Raw genomic sequence first — 18,325 nt, 5'->3', positions numbered from 1 at the left:
TTCCCTACGCCCCTTTCCCAAGACAAATCTGTTTTGGACATCATGCGTGCATGCATGCTGCAGATTGTAAAGCTTTTGCTTTTATTATCCCAGCTGAACGCTTAAGCTTTGGAGAGCTCTCTTTATGCAAATATCCTTAGAAGTAAAGTTACTTGGGAGAAACACTGAAAATGAAACTCCAGCAAAACTTCTAAAAAGCCTGTTGATTTAGGAGTAGGTCTAGATATGTCAGCCTATCCATCTTGTCCCCTAGTTTAATCTTGGAGAGAATAGCTTCAATTTAGAAACAGTGAAATTCAGGATGATGTTGCAGGATGCTGTAGGTAAGGTATGTGCACCTTCTAAAATTCACAAAGTATGGTTGTGTTGGAAGCATGAATGAACGTAGATGTGAGGCTGGGGGAGAACTGATTGAGTTGTAGTACTTGTTGTTTGTTCCCAGCTTTGACTGGATGCAAGTATACAGGCATAAACCCTCTCAATGTACCCGTTCAGAGCCTCTTGTCATCAGAAATTGGTGGTACTGGCAGAGCTCCTCTGACATAAAAGTACTGAATGAGGGCAGCATATGAGAGCCCACTCTGAAGCCTGTTTTTTCAGAAATAAATAGCTGTGTCAAAAGGTTAAATCTTGGTGACAATGACTTCAAATTTTGCATTTTAGCATTGTACAGAGCAGTTGAGCTGTGGCCGTTTCCAAGTATACTTGTAGTGTACGCTAGAAGTGCACAAGTGATGAATGTCTTCATTTCCTATCCTCATTCAACCATTCAAATTGCACATTCAATTTGTGAGCGTTCCCTTCTTCCCCCACTTGGGTGCATGTGCATGTGTGTTCACATATTCATGCGTGCACAGGTGCACTGCATGCTCACGTACTCACTCATAGTGCCTGTACCTGTAGGACTATGCCATATTCTTTCCATTCCAATTTGGCATTATTTGGGAACAGGAGAGGATAAAACATGCTTTTCAGCAGACACGTGGTTGGTAGGGCAAGGGAAAGTAGAATAAATTTTCAGCATTTGAGGTTTTCAACTGCATCCAGAATTCACCAACTCCTCCTTAATGGAAGTTAAGAGCTGCTGGGAGTATTAAGTCATTGAACTGTCAGTGAGGCTGTTCTTTGACAGCTGACAGAGTGGAGGAATGAGGTTTATCCAGCCAGCCTTTTATTCTTTCTAAATCCTCTGTTTAAGTGTCTGTCAGGGTGAAGCGCCTATATGGAGTGGTGCTGTCAAAGCCAAAACTCTTCTTAGCGGTCCTTCCCCTGCCCGCAAATAAAACAAACCTGAAGTGATTATCTAAAAACTCAAGTTTCTTGCAGCTTTTTCCTTCTTGCATTCCTGTCTGGAGAAGAACTTCTGCTTTCATAGTGTTTGCTGTGAAAATATTAATTGGTCTTGAATGCCTTCTATTTTGGGGGGAAAGGGGAGATGAGGGGAATGATAAGAAAATTGCAGAGTAGGAGCAATACGTCATGAGGCCCTGGAGAACACGAGTCTTTTGTGAATGAGACAGGAAGAGTAGTGTAACTGTAGGATCTATGGGGACTTACACCAAAAGTGGGTTTAGGCCACCATTAATAATCTATGCCTTGGTTGAAGCAGAAGAATTCTGTGCATTTTTCTTTTTATTTTGCTTTACTTACACTGGAAGTGTGCACTTATGTTCACTGGTAGTAGGTACTACTGACTTAGGTAAACAGTACTTTTATGCTTGTGCATTACCTAATACTGCAGAAACTCACCATCAGTATCACTAGATACTCTAGTGTCTGGTGTGTATTGATACCCTCGTTCTTGCTAGATGCAAGGACACTGCATGCATAATACTTGATGTTGAGAGATCTTTTCTGCAAGCTGACATAGCAGCAGCCAGCTTGCTTAATACAATTGTTTTTATCCTTTGCATCTGAAATCCAAAACTGCATGCGCACACAGTTTGCGCAGCAGTTCTATTAAGATGCTTTATTATCTTGGCTCATTGGTGAGCTAAGCCTAAGTTTTAGCCTTGGATTGCCTTCTCTGTCCCAATTATAGCTTCAGTTAATTGTTTCTAGGAGGGCAAAATGCCAACTAAAACATAAAGCAAGTAATAAATATAGAGTGCTGAATACACTTACAATGTAAAACCCATGTGATGAGTATTGGCCGAACAGCTGGAAAGCTAATCTTTTTTCTGAATTATAGTAGACAGCAAGACAGAAAAATATTCTAACACTAGTAAATAAGTATGCATTTCCTCTGTGGTGTGAGGTTCTTGCTGCAATCTTTTTCCTTTACTATCTCTGTAGTCTGGGAGAAAATAGTCATGCGACTGCCTTATCGCTTTTAGGCTTTGGACAGTCAGCTATTTCAGATTTAAATACAACAGCCCCATTCTTAACCCATGAATTTCAGGCACTCCTTTTCAAGCTTGAGGTATTCCAGCTTCATAGCTGTACACCATGTACTTCTCTATTCAGACCATGAAGCTCTTCTGATCTACACATCTTTGACTCTTAACCTACTTAGTATTTATTATGCTGCCTGCTGAAATTTACTGTGTGCTTACTGGTGTGCCTGTGGCCTGTGCCAATGGTGGTAACCATGCCCCCTAGTTTTGGTGTGCAGGTGGGGGAGGTGTTTGGGTTTTGGGTTGTTTTTTTAACATTCTTAAACCATATTGTAGAGACATGATGGGATGGTTAAGTGTCAAAAAGAAGGCATTTCAGGATGGGAAATGACCTCTTACCCTGGAGAGAAATAGGGAAATAGGATGTCTCTGGTCAGTCTAAAGCTAAAGAATAACCAGTCTTCTGTTGCTCCAGGCTGCTCCAGGCATTTGAACAGGCGCAAAAAGTGACTGACTGGACTGAAACATGGTGGGTTCTTGGGGCCAGGCCTAAAGAAGGGAATGGTTTTCCCCAACAAGTTCTTAGTCCTGATTTTTCTGAAATAGTCTGACTAGACCTATGAAACGAAAAGTCTTGTTTGGAAATGCAGGCCTAGGAGTACTTGTCAGACTGGTGCAAGTCTGAGAGCTGGAGTCCAAGTTCCCAGTCCCCAGGTCTTGTAAGAAAAATGCATATTCTGGCACTTGGCTTCTAGCTCAGGTGCTTTCACAGACTGGATGTTAGAAGTTAGCCGTACCTCTGAATACTCTCTGGCACTTCCTCCTTTATGCTTGTAGTTCTAACCTCTTTCTTCTGGGTTTCCTCTCCTGCAGAGCCAGACTATGAGGTGTTTCTGAATGCCTCTAAGACACCCAGGTTTTCAGATGACCCCACAGAGCTGAACTGCAGGATCACAAATGCACAGGACACCGAAGCAAACATCCGCTTCACAGTTTCCTGGTACTACAGGCAGCGCCTGCGCAGTGACGATGTGGTGACAGAGGAACTCCTGGCCACGATGGATGCAGACTGGACTCTGCTGCTTGGGGACAGGAGCAGAGAGCGGACTCAGAATGGGGAAATAATCTTCTCTAAAAAGGCTGTTGACACCTTCAGTTTACGAATCCAGTGGACTTCAGAAAGTGACAGAGGGGATTATTTTTGTGTCATCTCTGCATGGAATAGGCACCGCAACAACAGCTGGGTAAAGAGCAAAGATGTGACTTCTGCATCTGTCAGCATTTTCTGGGCTACACAAGGTAGGAACCTTGTACCTGTTTGCTGAAAGACCTGGATAGCTGAGATAGTTTTCTCTTGAGTAAGCCCGTTGGCCAGTAGGCCTGCTAATAGGCTTTGGAAATGGGGTTTTGTGTTATGAAGAGGAAAAACACTGTTGCCTTGTGTAAAGGCCTCTTATTAGGGGAGGAAAGTAACTCTTTAACAGCACTCACCAGTTTCATGGAACAGTTTGGAGTAGAAGTGCAAAGCAGAGGTATGTCAATCAAACTGTGCTGAGACTCCTGGGAGCTGGGCTGTCATTGTGGCAGGGGTGGCATCCAGCAGTGATGCTGGGGTCATTGCCCCCTTTCGTGACTCAGAGTATTTTGGTCTCTCTAGGATGCATCTTGCTGCTAGCAACAGGGTTGTCTTGAGGTGAAAAGAGAAATGTCACTCACTTTGTCCTCTGTCTACCAGTTTGAGAGTTGTTTTTTCTCTCTCTTATAAGCCCATGTTCAGAAGGCACTTCTGAGGAAGCTTGTGGGCATAGTAGTATCAAAAAATAAGTGGGTGGCAGAGCAAAGTCATTCAGTGATTTGCCTGGATCTGGGCCTTTTTTAGGCGGAAGTGAACTAGCTCTAGTCAGTATTTAAACTGACTCTGGAAGCATTTCTTAGAAACTAAATAGTTACCTCAATCACTTAACACTGGTTTAAAATGGGTATATGAATCCTGTGTGTCCTGTAGAGTGATACCATTTTGGCTTAGGTGTAAGGTCATGCAAGAGGGTCTCCTGGATAGGGACAGAAGGAATAGGATAACCTAGGATGTAATGCCTGACAAAAATCTGTACTTAGCTAAGTGGCATGTTTCCTGTTAGATTTGTTTAACAGTGTATCTCAGGCAGTCACAGGCAGAGAACTGTATTTCAGAGACAAGTAGTTTGAAATCAGTTTAAAGTTGTTTAGGGACAATTCCTAAACAGCAAATTGGGAAGCTTCTGCTGTGATTCTGCTTCAGTGGAGAGAGAAATGGTGGGCTGCTTGCTCAGTACTCCCTTCATCCCCAAACTAAGCACGGTCCATGAAAAGGTCATTCTTTTTTTCACTGAAGCTGGCTTCTCCAGCAGGAGTGAAATCTCTCATTAATGCTGAATGTTGGTCACAATTAGTTCAGTTGTTAGGCCACAACACGAGTGTGTGTATATGTGCATGCACGCGTAATGGATTGTTGCCTTTGCAGCAGATAGAGAGACCAGCTGGAGTTGAAATGTCGCAGCCTGTGTTGACATTTCTGAGGGAAAACAAATTGTGACAGGTGTGAATATTCCCTTGTTTCTGGTTTTATTCCAAAAACTCTGCTAATTTTGCAACACAAATGTAAATGTTATAGTCCCTATGCTGAAAAGTACATTTTGTTGGCAAAACTTGGAGTTGGGGGATTTATGATGTGAAAGTGAGCTCTCCTACAAACACCTTCTCCTCCTGAAAAAGCGTGTTATATGTATATGAGGAGGGGGGCCAATATATAGGTTTGATTTCCCTTTCTTCCCTTCCACCCCTTACCCGCCCCCACTCTCCCCGCTCTTTCAGCAGTTTAGCCCAGCTGCCTTTCTCTGTGTACCCTGTCCCCTGCCATCTCCTGTTCGTGTGAGCTTCAGACTCGGCTGTGAGCCCACTGCTGTAGCCAGCAACTATGAAGGAGTTAATCTACTGCTGCCTCTGCTCTCTGACTGTTGTTTTGACAAGTATCTCTGGTGATTTGAGTCCCTAACTGCTCCCTGTGCTTATAAAAGCAAGCAGCCAGGCTCCCACGTGTTTGCCCAAGGAGAGAACAGAAATTTGCCTTTTCCTTGGATAGCTTGTGCCTACACAGAGGCTTTTCTTCCAACTATTTCATTACTTGCATCGTCTGTGTTAACTTAAGAGCAGTGCTTGGGGGGAGGACTTTGGAGAAATCCCACTTTGGAAAAGGTTGTTCTGAGTTTTTGAGAAAGGAGAAATGGTTTTACGTTGTGTCTAGGTCAGTCAGCACAGAGGGGTGTTCAGGATAAGGAAGCCTTTGCTCAAAATGTAAGCATAATGTGAAGATGTCCAAGTTCTTTTTGTGTGTGTTGTATAATAAGTTGTATGCTTGCCCATTTTAACTTAAGGCTTTTTATCTTCTTTTTCTCTTTTGTTCTGTTGGGACCTATAATGCTCACATGTCTTTCTGCTTACTCAGCTTTGCAAATGCAGCCAATCATTATCATAGATCACTGTTATTTTTGATGTTGTCTGCCTGACTTGTTTATTCCCCTCTTTCTTCTACCCTCTTCTCCTCCAAGGTGACAAAGAAAGCATCTTTATCTCACCTCAAAAATGAAAAGCATCAATTATATTGTTATTTTTTTCTTATTTAGAGTGCAAATTCCAATCAGTAAAAAGGGGTAAAGGAGAGGGGATCGAGTGCACCCTCAATAAGCTTGCAGATGACACTAAACTAGACGGGCGTGTTGATCTACTTGGGGGTAGGATGGCTCTAGAGAGGGATCTGGACAGGCTGGATCAATGGATTAGGCCAATGGTATGAGGTTGAACAAGGCCAAGTGCTGGGTCCTGCACTGTGGTCACAACAACCCCATGCAGCGCTACAGGCTTGGGGAAGAGTGGCTGGAAAGCTGCTTGTTGGAAAAGGACCTGGGGGTATTGGTTGACAGCTGGCTGAATATGAGCCAGCAGTGTGCCCAGGTGGCCAATAGCATCCTGGCTTGTATCAGGAATAGTGTGGCCAGCAGGACTACGGAAGTGATTGTGCCTCTGTACTCAGCACTGGTGAGGCTGCACCTCGAATACTGTGTTTTGGTCCCCTCACTACAAGACAGATGTCAGGGTGCTGGAGTGTGTCCAGAGAGGGGCAACAAAGCTGGTGAAGGGTCTGGAGAACAAGTCTTATGAGGAGCGGCTGAGGGAACTGGGATTATTTAGCCTGCAGAAAAGGAGGCTGAGGGGAGACCTTATTGCTCTCTCCAACTATCTGAAAGGAGGTTGTAGTGGGGTGGGGGTCAGTCTCTTCTCCCACGTAACAGGTGATAGGACGAGAAGACCTCAAGTTGCACCAGGGGAGATTTAGGATGGATATTAGAAAAAATTTCTTTACTGAAGGGGTTGTCGTGCATGGGAACAGGCTGCCAAGGGAAGTGGTTGAGCTGCCATCCCTGGAGGTATTTAAAAAACATGTAGATGTGGAGCTGAGGGACATGGTTTAGTGGTAACTTGGCAGTGAGTACTCCCTTCATCCCCAAACTAAGCACGGTCCATGAAAAGGTCATTCTTTTTTTCACTGAAGCTGGCTTCTCCAGCAGGAGTGAAATCTCTCATTAATGCTGAATGTTGGTCACAATTAGTTCAGTTGTTAGGCCACAACACGAGTGTGTGTATATGTGCATGCACGCGTAATGGATTGTTGCCTTTGCAGCAGATAGAGAGACCAGCTGGAGTTGAAATGTCGCAGCCTGTGTTGACATTTCTGAGGGAAAACAAATTGTGACAGGTGTGAATATTCCCTTGTTTCTGGTTTTATTCCAAAAACTCTGCTAATTTTGCAACACAAATGTAAATGTTATAGTCCCTATGCTGAAAAGTACATTTTGTTGGCAAAACTTGGAGTTGGGGGATTTATGATGTGAAAGTGAGCTCTCCTACAAACACCTTCTCCTCCTGAAAAAGCGTGTTATATGTATATGAGGAGGGGGGCCAATATATAGGTTTGATTTCCCTTTCTTCCCTTCCACCCCTTACCCGCCCCCACTCTCCCCGCTCTTTCAGCAGTTTAGCCCAGCTGCCTTTCTCTGTGTACCCTGTCCCCTGCCATCTCCTGTTCGTGTGAGCTTCAGACTCGGCTGTGAGCCCACTGCTGTAGCCAGCAACTATGAAGGAGTTAATCTACTGCTGCCTCTGCTCTCTGACTGTTGTTTTGACAAGTATCTCTGGTGATTTGAGTCCCTAACTGCTCCCTGTGCTTATAAAAGCAAGCAGCCAGGCTCCCACGTGTTTGCCCAAGGAGAGAACAGAAATTTGCCTTTTCCTTGGATAGCTTGTGCCTACACAGAGGCTTTTCTTCCAACTATTTCATTACTTGCATCGTCTGTGTTAACTTAAGAGCAGTGCTTGGGGGGAGGACTTTGGAGAAATCCCACTTTGGAAAAGGTTGTTCTGAGTTTTTGAGAAAGGAGAAATGGTTTTACGTTGTGTCTAGGTCAGTCAGCACAGAGGGGTGTTCAGGATAAGGAAGCCTTTGCTCAAAATGTAAACATAATGTGAAGATGTCCAAGTTCTTTTTGTGTGTGTTGTATAATAAGTTGTATGCTTGCCCATTTTAACTTAAGGCTTTTTATCTTCTTTTTCTCTTTTGTTCTGTTGGGACCTATAATGCTCACATGTCTTTCTGCTTACTCAGCTTTGCAAATGCAGCCAATCATTATCATAGATCACTGTTATTTTTGATGTTGTCTGCCTGACTTGTTTATTCCCCTCTTTCTTCTACCCTCTTCTCCTCCAAGGTGACAAAGAAAGCATCTTTATCTCACCTCAAAAATGAAAAGCATCAATTATATTGTTATTTTTTTCTTATTTAGAGTGCAAATTCCAATCAGTAAAAAGGGGTAAAGGAGAGGGGATCGAGTGCACCCTCAATAAGCTTGCAGATGACACTAAACTAGATGGGCGTGTTGATCTACTTGGGGGTAGGATGGCTCTAGAGAGGGATCTGGACAGGCTGGATCAATGGATTAGGCCAATGGTATGAGGTTGAACAAGGCCAAGTGCTGGGTCCTGCACTGTGGTCACAACAACCCCATGCAGCGCTACAGGCTTGGGGAAGAGTGGCTGGAAAGCTGCTTGTTGGAAAAGGACCTGGGGGTATTGGTTGACAGCTGGCTGAATATGAGCCAGCAGTGTGCCCAGGTGGCCAATAGCATCCTGGCTTGTATCAGGAATAGTGTGGCCAGCAGGACTACGGAAGTGATTGTGCCTCTGTACTCAGCACTGGTGAGGCTGCACCTCGAATACTGTGTTTTGGTCCCCTCACTACAAGACAGATGTCAGGGTGCTGGAGTGTGTCCAGAGAAGGGCAACAAAGCTGGTGAAGGGTCTGGAGAACAAGTCTTATGAGGAGCGGCTGAGGGAACTGGGATTATTTAGCCTGCAGAAAAGGAGGCTGAGGGGAGACCTTATTGCTCTCTCCAACTATCTGAAAGGAGGTTGTAGTGGGGTGGGGGTCAGTCTCTTCTCCCACGTAACAGGTGATAGGACGAGAAGACCTCAAGTTGCACCAGGGGAGATTTAGGATGGATATTAGAAAAAATTTCTTTACTGAAGGGGTTGTCGTGCATGGGAACAGGCTGCCAAGGGAAGTGGTTGAGCTGCCATCCCTGGAGGTATTTAAAAAACATGTAGATGTGGAGCTGAGGGACATGGTTTAGTGGTAACTTGGCAGTGCTAGGTTAACGGTTGGACTTGGTGATCTTAAAGGTCTCTTTCAACCAAAACGATTCTATGATTCTAAGGGAGGAAACCTTTTTTGACTGGCTCTGTACATGATTTTCAACCCAGAAAAAAGTTTGGTAGTTTAAAAGATAATTTTATTTATTAATTAGAATGTGAGTATTGCCTGTATTTAAAACACAATTGCTGTTTGCAGTGGAATGCAGAATTGGTGCTTGTTTCCTAAACCAGTGTTGTCAACGTTGGATCTGCATGGAATTCTTTGTGAAAGAGAACATTATCTTTTAATTGAAATTCCAAATCCCAAAGGTGTGATTTGGGGTTTTGTTAATACTTCTGTCTTTAATTTGCAAAATAATTGTATTTAACATAATTTTACTTGTCCTAAATGCTTACCCAGGCCCTCCCATCACATTTAATTGGGAGCAAGGGCATCTTAATCTTTCAGGAAGTCCTGCAAATAGAGAACAGGTGATATTTCTGCCACCCACTTGTCTTTACCATTGCTAGTGTATAATAGACACTGCATACTACAGATGTGCAGTTCCTCCTGAGCAAAGAAATTCCCCTACCTATGGCACTAAGCTGCCAGGTGTACGTGCCAGTTTGGGTATAGGAACAAGAAAGTGTGTTAAGTGTACAAGTGCCAGTCATGGATGGCTGGGCTCCTCATGCCCATCTCTGCTTGAGGGTGAAGTGTTTGTGCTCTTTGCTTGGCAGGGGAGCAGGCTGATGAGGATGGTCTAGCTGTGTGTGTGCGTGCAGCAGTGGGGAGAGCCATTGTGTTGTGTATATACATGTGTCAGGCTGTGGTGCAGGCCTTCGTACGCCTGCTGAATTATCAGAGCTGCTGGGGCAACAATTGTACCTCAGGGTGTTGTATAGTCTCCTTCTCCTACGAAGGCAGAGCTGTCATTACCTTAATGTCTGTTGGATTCCCTGTACTTACAATCTAGCTAGTGCACTGGGGGATGAAGAAGCCTTTATGAATATTGAGATGGCATTACTTGAGGCTGCTGACATTAGGCTCTGAGGTTGCTGTTAGCCATGGCCATTGTGCTGCTTTTCAGACCGGAGTCAGTGGAGTGCAGGGAAGGCGTTTGCTGTTTCCTAAAGTCTCCTTGCCCTTGTAGCTGTTAGGCTTCTGTAGCAATTTGACTTGCTTAGATTAGGTGAAAAAATCTTTCTGGTCACTACCCAGGAAGTACTCTTGAATCTGAGCATGCACTTTGTGGTCGAGAGCAAGGGAATTATAGTGTGGCTTAACCACTTGGAGCGACCAGTGATGGAAGGCAGAGGCATGCATTGTCAGGCTGCAAAATGCAGTTTATTACTCAAAATTTATCTGAAATGTTTGGCTAAGATTTCTTCTGCTGCTAGCCCTCTGTCTTGGAGTAGCGCCCAAACTGGTTATAAGCTTTTGGTATGGTTTACTTAGGATCTCTTCCCCCTACTGTTTTCCAACATAAACTCTGCTGACTGCAGCCTCCTGTATATGACTGACCAGGGTGTGTTTTATCATGCTTTTCATTCATGGAGCTTTACAAGAAGGAGGTGAGACTCTACATGGGATTGCAGGTGTGTGCGTGGGGCGGCAAGCATGCACGGTAGTGGTCAAGACACCGACATTGCCTCTTGGGCAATTCTTGGAAGATTAGAAATGAGATCTTAGGATGCATTTCTTGAAAGAAAATCTTCTTTGACCTCTCTGACCTGTCTTATAGCATAACATCTGATGAGTAGTTTCTGTTAACATAGGAAACATGAAGAAACTTTCCTTTCCCACTTAACTTCTCTTGCAGATTACTATTATTTCTAACCTAAGTGCCAAATTTTTGGTTTCTCCTCTATCCCATAATGTGCACTGTTACATGCAGAGACAACTACATGCTTTTCTAGGTGGTGGTGATGGAGTGCTAATTACATTTCATCTGCTGCTACTGAAGGAGAACAATTTTGGCACAGAACAGTACTGGTAAGAATGGCAATCCAGGCATTTCTAGTTGATAGGATATGGGGCTTTTTTTGTTTGTTTGTTATACTTTACTACATATGCAGGGGTCTAATATTATTACAGATCCAGAAATGTTCCTTTGATTTATTTTTTTTTTTTTTGCTTTATTGCACCAAGAAACATTCAGCACCTGTATGTGCTGGTTTTTGCATCCCTTTGTCTATTCTGGTCTGCATTTCTTATAGCCTCACATAAGAGTAGGTGCCTCTGCCTTCTGTATTCATCCAACCTAAGGAATTTGGGATTTTTAAAAGATAGAAAAATGCTTTGAAAGGATGTTCATAAGAATATGTCTCCCAGTTCTATATGCAGCATCGTGATTTCTAACCCTTTTGAATTCTACCGCTGTTCTCCAGCTATATCTCTGGGATTCAGATGTTCTCTTCCACCAGCTCTACAGATGACATGATGTCCTATGCTACCATCACTCCTGTCTCCTTTTCATTGACAAAAATAAGTGGTAGAAGCAGCATTTTCAGCTGCCCTCAAACGGAAAGTCAGGAAAGGATGTCTAGGAACAAAGTTTGCTCTGTCCTTACTGGGGACAAGACACTCCCCTGTGTACTGCTGCCTGACCTGTGGCTCAGGGAATAGTTGAAGTGAGGCATTTGGAGCCCACATAGTAGAGAGAGTTGTCTCTCTACATCTGTAGCTTCTCTGATCATGTGAAGGTATTTGTCTTAAGTACATGTATGAGAGACCAAATACAGGATCTCTTTTTTGGTGTCTAGGACCCGGTGCTTTGACATGAAGATCAATAGCACAAAGAGTGTGTGCATCAGGAGGGATTTTTGCCCAGAGCTCCCTCGCAAGGCCTAGAAAGCAGCAAAATGTGACAGAGAAGTATGGGTAGCTGTTTGTGCTTCTGCTTTTGAGACAAAAATATGATTGGCTACTAGGTTCCTAAAATATGTGGCAATATGAGGTCTGTGCTGGGCTCCTAAATGCTGCAACCTTATGAAGAAGGTGATATCAGAATCTTACGGACACAGAACGAGGAAAAAATGGATTTGAAGTCTGGAATCAGATGCATAATGAGTTCTCACACAAGGGACTAGAGAATGACTCTGTGTGTGCACCTTCAATTGTGATTGTACCCTGAGTGCCTAAATGTGCAACTCTTGTGTTCCCACCTAGCGGGTGGAAGTCTTGGGAGGATTGGTGTGGAGTATCAAGTAATTCTGTGCTCAGCTAGACCACTAGAAGCAGTGCAGCCTTCCTCACTCCTGCTGTTTCTTTATATAGCTTTGTACTGTGATCTGCTTTATACAGTACTGATTTAAAGTTGTCATACCGGGTTTCTCATCTTGTGGGCTGTGTTTACTCATTGTGAAAACTGCTGCTCGAAGGCAAAACACTGCAAAATGTAATCTTGACAAGTATCTTGTTGCTCTTGTGGGGAGGGCATAAATAATACTGCATTTAGTTCAGTTTCAGGGAATGTGTAACAATCTCACCATTGCTTATTTCCCTTTTCCTGAGAAGTTTCACCTTGCATAAAGGTGATCTGTGTCGTGTTTTTTGTTTGTGTGTTGTGTTTTGGTTTTTTTTAATGTGTCTATATGTGTTTTTTATAAGGGGGGGAAGGGAGAATATGCTGCAGCAAACTAAGTCCAGCAAGTTGGACTGGTTGAATTCTTGCAATACTGCTCCTTTGGGAAGTAGCTGTAAGCTGTGTGTTCTGCCCCAGCACCCTTTCCTTAAGAAGAACCTGAGTGTGTGGGATGTCTCGTCATTGCAGTGCCAGGAAACTAGCAGTTCCCTTTCTTTTTTATCTGGTTCTAATTTCAGTCACTCCTCATTTTCTCAATTTCTTATTGTGAGTTTGTATTTTTTGTGTCTTGGGGCTGTGCTTCTAGATGTATAATTTTCCCAAACCCTGTAATTAAGGGATTCTTGGGATTGAGGAGCTGGCAGACTTGGAGAATGTTGAAGAAAGAAAAGGAAACTGAACAGTAAGTGTTGCTGGCATTCTTGATGCCCAATGGGGCTGTTGGGAAACAACAAGACTTCTGGTAGGCTGGTACTCAGGTGAACCATGAGAAGCAAGGGAAAAGAACACAGGTAGGGGCAGAGGTATATCAAACTCTTTCAACATGGAGGTGTCTGTATGGGGGTGCTGCAGATGTAGACTTCTTGTGTTAGCACTAATTTTTTGTCATTCTATTTCAGCTGATCTTGGGAGTTCAGCTGAATGTGTCTAGATTGCTGTTAGGGTGGATTTTCAAGGCAAATAAAAGTAGATACACTGAGTGCTGCTGATTCTGTTAGTGGCAGCTTTTGTCACTAGCCATGAGTACTTCAGCAGTGTCCTTGTACCCTGTCTCTGAGGGTGCTCTTCCAGATTCAATGTAAAACTGGGACTCTGAGTCTTGTCTTACTAATACCTTTACTCTTGAATAAAAAAAAGTCCTGGAGGTACTGTCATGCTAAGGCCTGTGTATTGCATCACCTGTTCAGTATTTGGTGTTCATTTGAATTCTTGCATCTGCACCCAAACTGTTGTGTACTGGTGTGTGTGTGTGCTGTTGAGTAGCATTCTGGGATGTCCATATGTGTTTAGATAAATGTACTGGGATTTGTCGTTCAAAAAAATGTACTTGGCTTATCTTCTAGATTGAAAGGTGCTGCAGAAATATCTGCACCTACTTATTAACCCCTCTCTTGCTGCTTATTTCCTTCCCTCTTCAGATTACACGCTTACAGTGGAGGCAGTGAAATTGAAGCCGTTCTTTGTAGCAGGCCACACTTTTGAGATGACATGCAAAGTGTCTTCGAAAAACATCAAGACGCCACGTTATTCTGTCCTCATTACAGCTGAGAAGCCACTAACGGATCAGTCGAATCCCAATGGAACCACTCGCATAATCTCATTGAACCAGGATTCAGTAGTGCGGCTGGAAGACTGGACAGACCAGACTCGTGTGGATGGTGTGGTTCTGGAGAAGGTCCAAGAGAATGAGTTCCGCTACAGGATGTATCAGACTCAAATTTCTGATGCTGGGCTGTATCGCTGTGTGGTGACTGCCTGGTCTCCAGGTGGTGGTGGCATGTGGCGTGAAGCAGTGAATGGCTTATCCAACCCTATCCAGATAGACTTCCAGACATCAGGTTGGTATAGAATCTGGCAGCTGTGTGTCTAAGCCAGAAAGGGAGATGGCTCTTTGATGCTTTCCCAGTGGTTTCTCTGTCTCTGGGAAATCCCTACTCTTTGGAACATGGAAGAGGTTTCTAAATGGTATGATGGCTGAGAGCTTTGCATGTCTCCTTTGGTGGTACTTGTGTCCTTTGTGCTATTGACTGTTTGCAGAAAGATGTTTAATGAATTGGCTGTAATCATAGCCTCTGGGGTTTTCTTTACTAATGCAGCTGTTATGGTCCTGCAGGCTCAGAGCTGGTTCTCAGTATGGAATAACTGCTGCCACATTTGCCAGCTATATCACTAGACTGGTGTTAGGTAGTGACTGCTCTAGAAGAATGTTAATATAAACTGGGTTTCTATTCCAAACCAGACTCGATTAGCATAGCATTACATTGCGTGAGCACACCTTCCTGTTGATGTTACTGCAGAAAATGGTCAGGTCAAGGCAATGGTAACATTTCAGCAATCTCAACGTCTGTTTAGATTATCAGAGATGCATGTTAACCCTGCCTTCTTATCATGCTATGTTGAGTGGGAAGTGCCACGGAGTTGTTTTTATAATAGTGGGGCACTTATGACTGAGAGGCTCATCTCATGATTTGATAAACCAAGTTGTTGACTTCTTGAGCAGTTTTGAAGAGCTCTTGGTGTAGCCCGAAGGTGCATCCTATGTTCGAGCTCTCCAGTTAGCTGCTTTATGTTTATTTATCCCTTCTGCACTCCCCTATTCCTATTCACAAACAAAGCTTGGGAGAAGGTCTCTCCTCACATCTCTTGTTCTTCATGTGAGTTATTCTGCTTATAATAGTGGGCTGTAGGGTTTTTAGAAGATGTGTCTGTGACTAGACAAGAGCAGCCTGATGTATGGTTGCATACATAAGTAAGGTAATCGTTCTCTATGAAGTAATTTCTAAAAACTGAACTTCCTTATACTAGGCACACTGGGAAAAGGGCAAGGGCTGAGCATAGGGAACAGCCTTGCAATGAGGACATCCCTTTGTAAGAAGCTTTGAAATGTAGCATCCTGATACAAACTCTAATGAAGATGCAGCCTGACCTAAGCTGGCCAGAGAGAGGACGTTGACTCAGCTCAATGCTTCTTTCAGTTCTAGGTAATTTCTGGTTGGCTTTTTGTTTAGTTTTATGGTAAGTTACTGTTCTGAAAATAATCTTAGTTGTCTATGTTCAAAATGGCTCTTAGAGCAGCACTGTCACAGCTGAATATTGCTGTAGATTTGTTGTCTTCTCCAGGTGGTTTAATGGGCTATAGTTTTAGCCTTATTACTCTTGATATCTGGGTCAGAGAGAGTGGGAGAGCAGCATTTGCAAAGGGGTGATGCAAGAAACCAGCAAGAACGAAATCTATCTCAAGCCCCCACCCCTCCAAGCTCTTACGTGGAGGCTTTCCTGCAGAGCAGAGGAGGTTGGTGACCCCTCCCAACATTGCTTGCGTTATGTCACTTTGAACTCCCATTCAAAAAGTTTGGCAGGATGCTATTCATATCCATGGTTCAGAGGGAAACCTGCAAGCTATGCAAGGGAGGGAAGTGTGCACGTTGCAGTCTTGACTTTTTGCTGTCACTCTCTACTCCCAGCCTCTTCACCCAGATCGGATTTCTGGCGCATGGAGCGAAGAAAGGGAGGCAGCCTGTAGCACTGCCCTGGGAACGTGTGAATTCCAGTAGCAGGGCTGGAGCAGGGGGAAGGATGGTCCTGAAGCCCTGTCAGCCTTTCATTCTTTACAAAAGAACGAAGAGAGAAATGAGATCCCAGGCACAATTTACGAGAGAGCTGTTTCCCAAAATAATCTTGGCATGTACTAAAATCTGGCTTGAAATACCTTCCTTTCTTCAACTGATGGATGAACTTCGTGTCCTTCAGTTGTTCCTTGGATATCCTTGCTGGACATTCATCTCTGGGCATGATGACACATGATGAGCAGAGTTAGAATGGACTAACTGTGGAATTATTATTTGGAAGACAGAAGATGTTTTGTGGGTGTGTTACTTTGGTTTTCTTTGTCTTTGATGCAAACTGTGACTGAGTCAGGGAGCTAGGGGTAATGGCAAAGTTGTGGAGCAGCTATAAAAGCACAGCTCAGATATCACACCCTTGTCTTGCATCCTGTGGTACAGGCAGCTGTCAAACTTGTTCTTCAGAAAAAGAAGTTGGTGCCAGATTTTCCCTAGTGGGAATGGTGAAAGGCAGAACTGCTGAGGTAGCTAGTGGTATCTAGGGAGAATGAGAGGCTCCCCAAAATTGGAGGGAAGGTACTAACAGTAAAGCGTCAGAAAAAACGTGCATGCAGCTCTCAAGACAACTGTAAAAGCTGGGAAGCACCCCTCTGCTAAATCCTGAGTTAAAGGGAGGGTGGGGTGCGATGAGTAGCTTATGAGCGTGTTTGTCGCTGATAGTAAAGCTGTTAATGAGTCAATTGCACTAACTTCTGGGGTTCTCAAAGTGTAACAGAAGGACATTTTAACTGTGACTGTTGGAGGGGTTATAATAAGGCAGTATAATTTTAAAAAATAGAAGGTATTCCAGTCTCCTCCCTACTTTGAAGGCTTGGACTTTGACAGCATTTTTCAGCTTGCACTATGAGGGGTGAGGTGGGGAGGTGATCAATACGGAAGCAGCCTTTTCAGCAGAAGGAAGCCCTTAAAGGGTTTTACATGAAGCTTTTAGTGGTAGGAGGAATTTTTCTCAGTTGTTTTTATTGATTCCCCTTTGATAGGAGGTGGGGAGACTTGCTAGGATTGGAAATTCTTCCCTCCAGTTTGACATCCTCCCAGATCTCTCTGAGTTGAGGGATGTTTCAAGAATGGGTTTTTAGTGTGCATACACATTGTGCAATGTGATCTGTCTGAATGGCAGGAGGCCTGTATGCTCCTTATATATGAGCTGGGGACTGTGCACATGAAACTTCAGTGTTTCCTGCCACAATAGGCTTGAAATGTGGCAGTGCTCTGAAATGTTTTTCCATGAACATCTGTGGAAAATGTCTTGCTCGGATTCTTTCCATTGAAGGCAGAACTTGCTGGCTGCAAGCAGAGACCTCTTTTCTTTCTCCACTTGCTGTTGCAGAGGGACGTATTTATTCCATTTGGTTAATGATCTGAAATGTTAATGTAAAGGCATTTGTTTGAAACTTCCTGAACTAAAAAATGAAATGTGGATTTTGTGGAATATATAAACTGGAAGTAGGGGGTGAGGGTGATGGTGAGAAGCCCAGTGTAGGTCATTAGTTTTCAAATATTCAATCAATGGCAGATTGTTCTGTGCTGGATGTATTTTAAGACCAGAGAGGATCTTGTGAATCCTCTGGTCTGGCCTTATGAATAACATGGATCACTAGACTAATGTCATAAAATGAACGCCTGCTGTATGTCCAGTAGCTGTAAGGAAACTTATTTGGGGGGGCAGAAGGAAGCTGTTCTGTATGAAGACTAATATTCTTCAGTGCTTCTTTTTGGTTTTCTCAGTCTAGAACAGAAGTTCTGCCATCTTTTTCAAAGGTTTCCCAGCAATGCAAGGGAAAAGAGCAGCTGCCAGTGCTAGTCTTGAAGCTTTCTCTTAATTTCATTGCATCATTTTTGCTGAAACTCAAATTCCATCCTCTCTCCTCCTGAGCTACTGGATGGTGTATGTGTATATAGCATTTCTTTCAGCCTGGCACACATCTGTCTTTTGTTCCTTGCTGTTCTCCTTCTGAAGCCAGTGTTATCAAAATAGCTTCCTGTGAGACTTGTGGATCCTACCCACCCAACCTGAAATCTTTCACTTGTCTTCTGGTAACCTGGAGGTGTTGCTTCAGTGGCAATGCCTCTGCACTGCAAAGGCTGGGCAGCAGATGAGAGGCAGCACATCTTTTTTTCATTCTCCCTTTTGCCTGCAGCTTTAGCCAAGCTGGCCAGAAGAGGTGGGAGTCAAATAGCTGGGAACTTGCTTGAGATTAGAGTGCTTACCTGATGCAGGTCTGGGTACTGGTATCTAGTTCAAATGGCTCCGGCTAGCCTTCAGCTGATTATTTTTTTTGTTGTTGGGTGTTTCTTTTTCTTTTTTTAATGCCAGGGCACCTGGTTTCTGTGAAAT

At 43.7% G+C, this 18,325-nt stretch overlaps 1 protein-coding gene across 1 annotated transcript in view; it reads left to right on the top strand.

The window, feature by feature from the left end:
- PTGFRN (prostaglandin F2 receptor inhibitor) overlaps positions 1–18,325 on the top strand; it is a gene marked incomplete at its 5' end in the record, with an annotated part of 43,566 nt that overhangs the window by 6,724 nt on the left and 18,517 nt on the right. Inside the window, 2 exons of the mRNA XM_009890087.1 lie at positions 3,210–3,635; positions 13,783–14,202. Coding sequence (XP_009888389.1) covers positions 3,210–3,635; positions 13,783–14,202 — 846 coding nt within the window. The remainder of the gene's footprint in view (positions 1–3,209; positions 3,636–13,782; positions 14,203–18,325) is intronic.

The sequence above is a fragment of the Charadrius vociferus genome, unplaced genomic scaffold, assembly GCF_000708025.1.
Source record: "Charadrius vociferus isolate BGI_N301 unplaced genomic scaffold, ASM70802v2 scaffold287, whole genome shotgun sequence".
NCBI lineage: Eukaryota > Metazoa > Chordata > Aves > Charadriiformes > Charadriidae > Charadrius > Charadrius vociferus.
The sequence above is the reverse complement of the archived record's forward strand: the minus strand, read 5'-3'. Positions and strand labels throughout refer to the sequence as shown.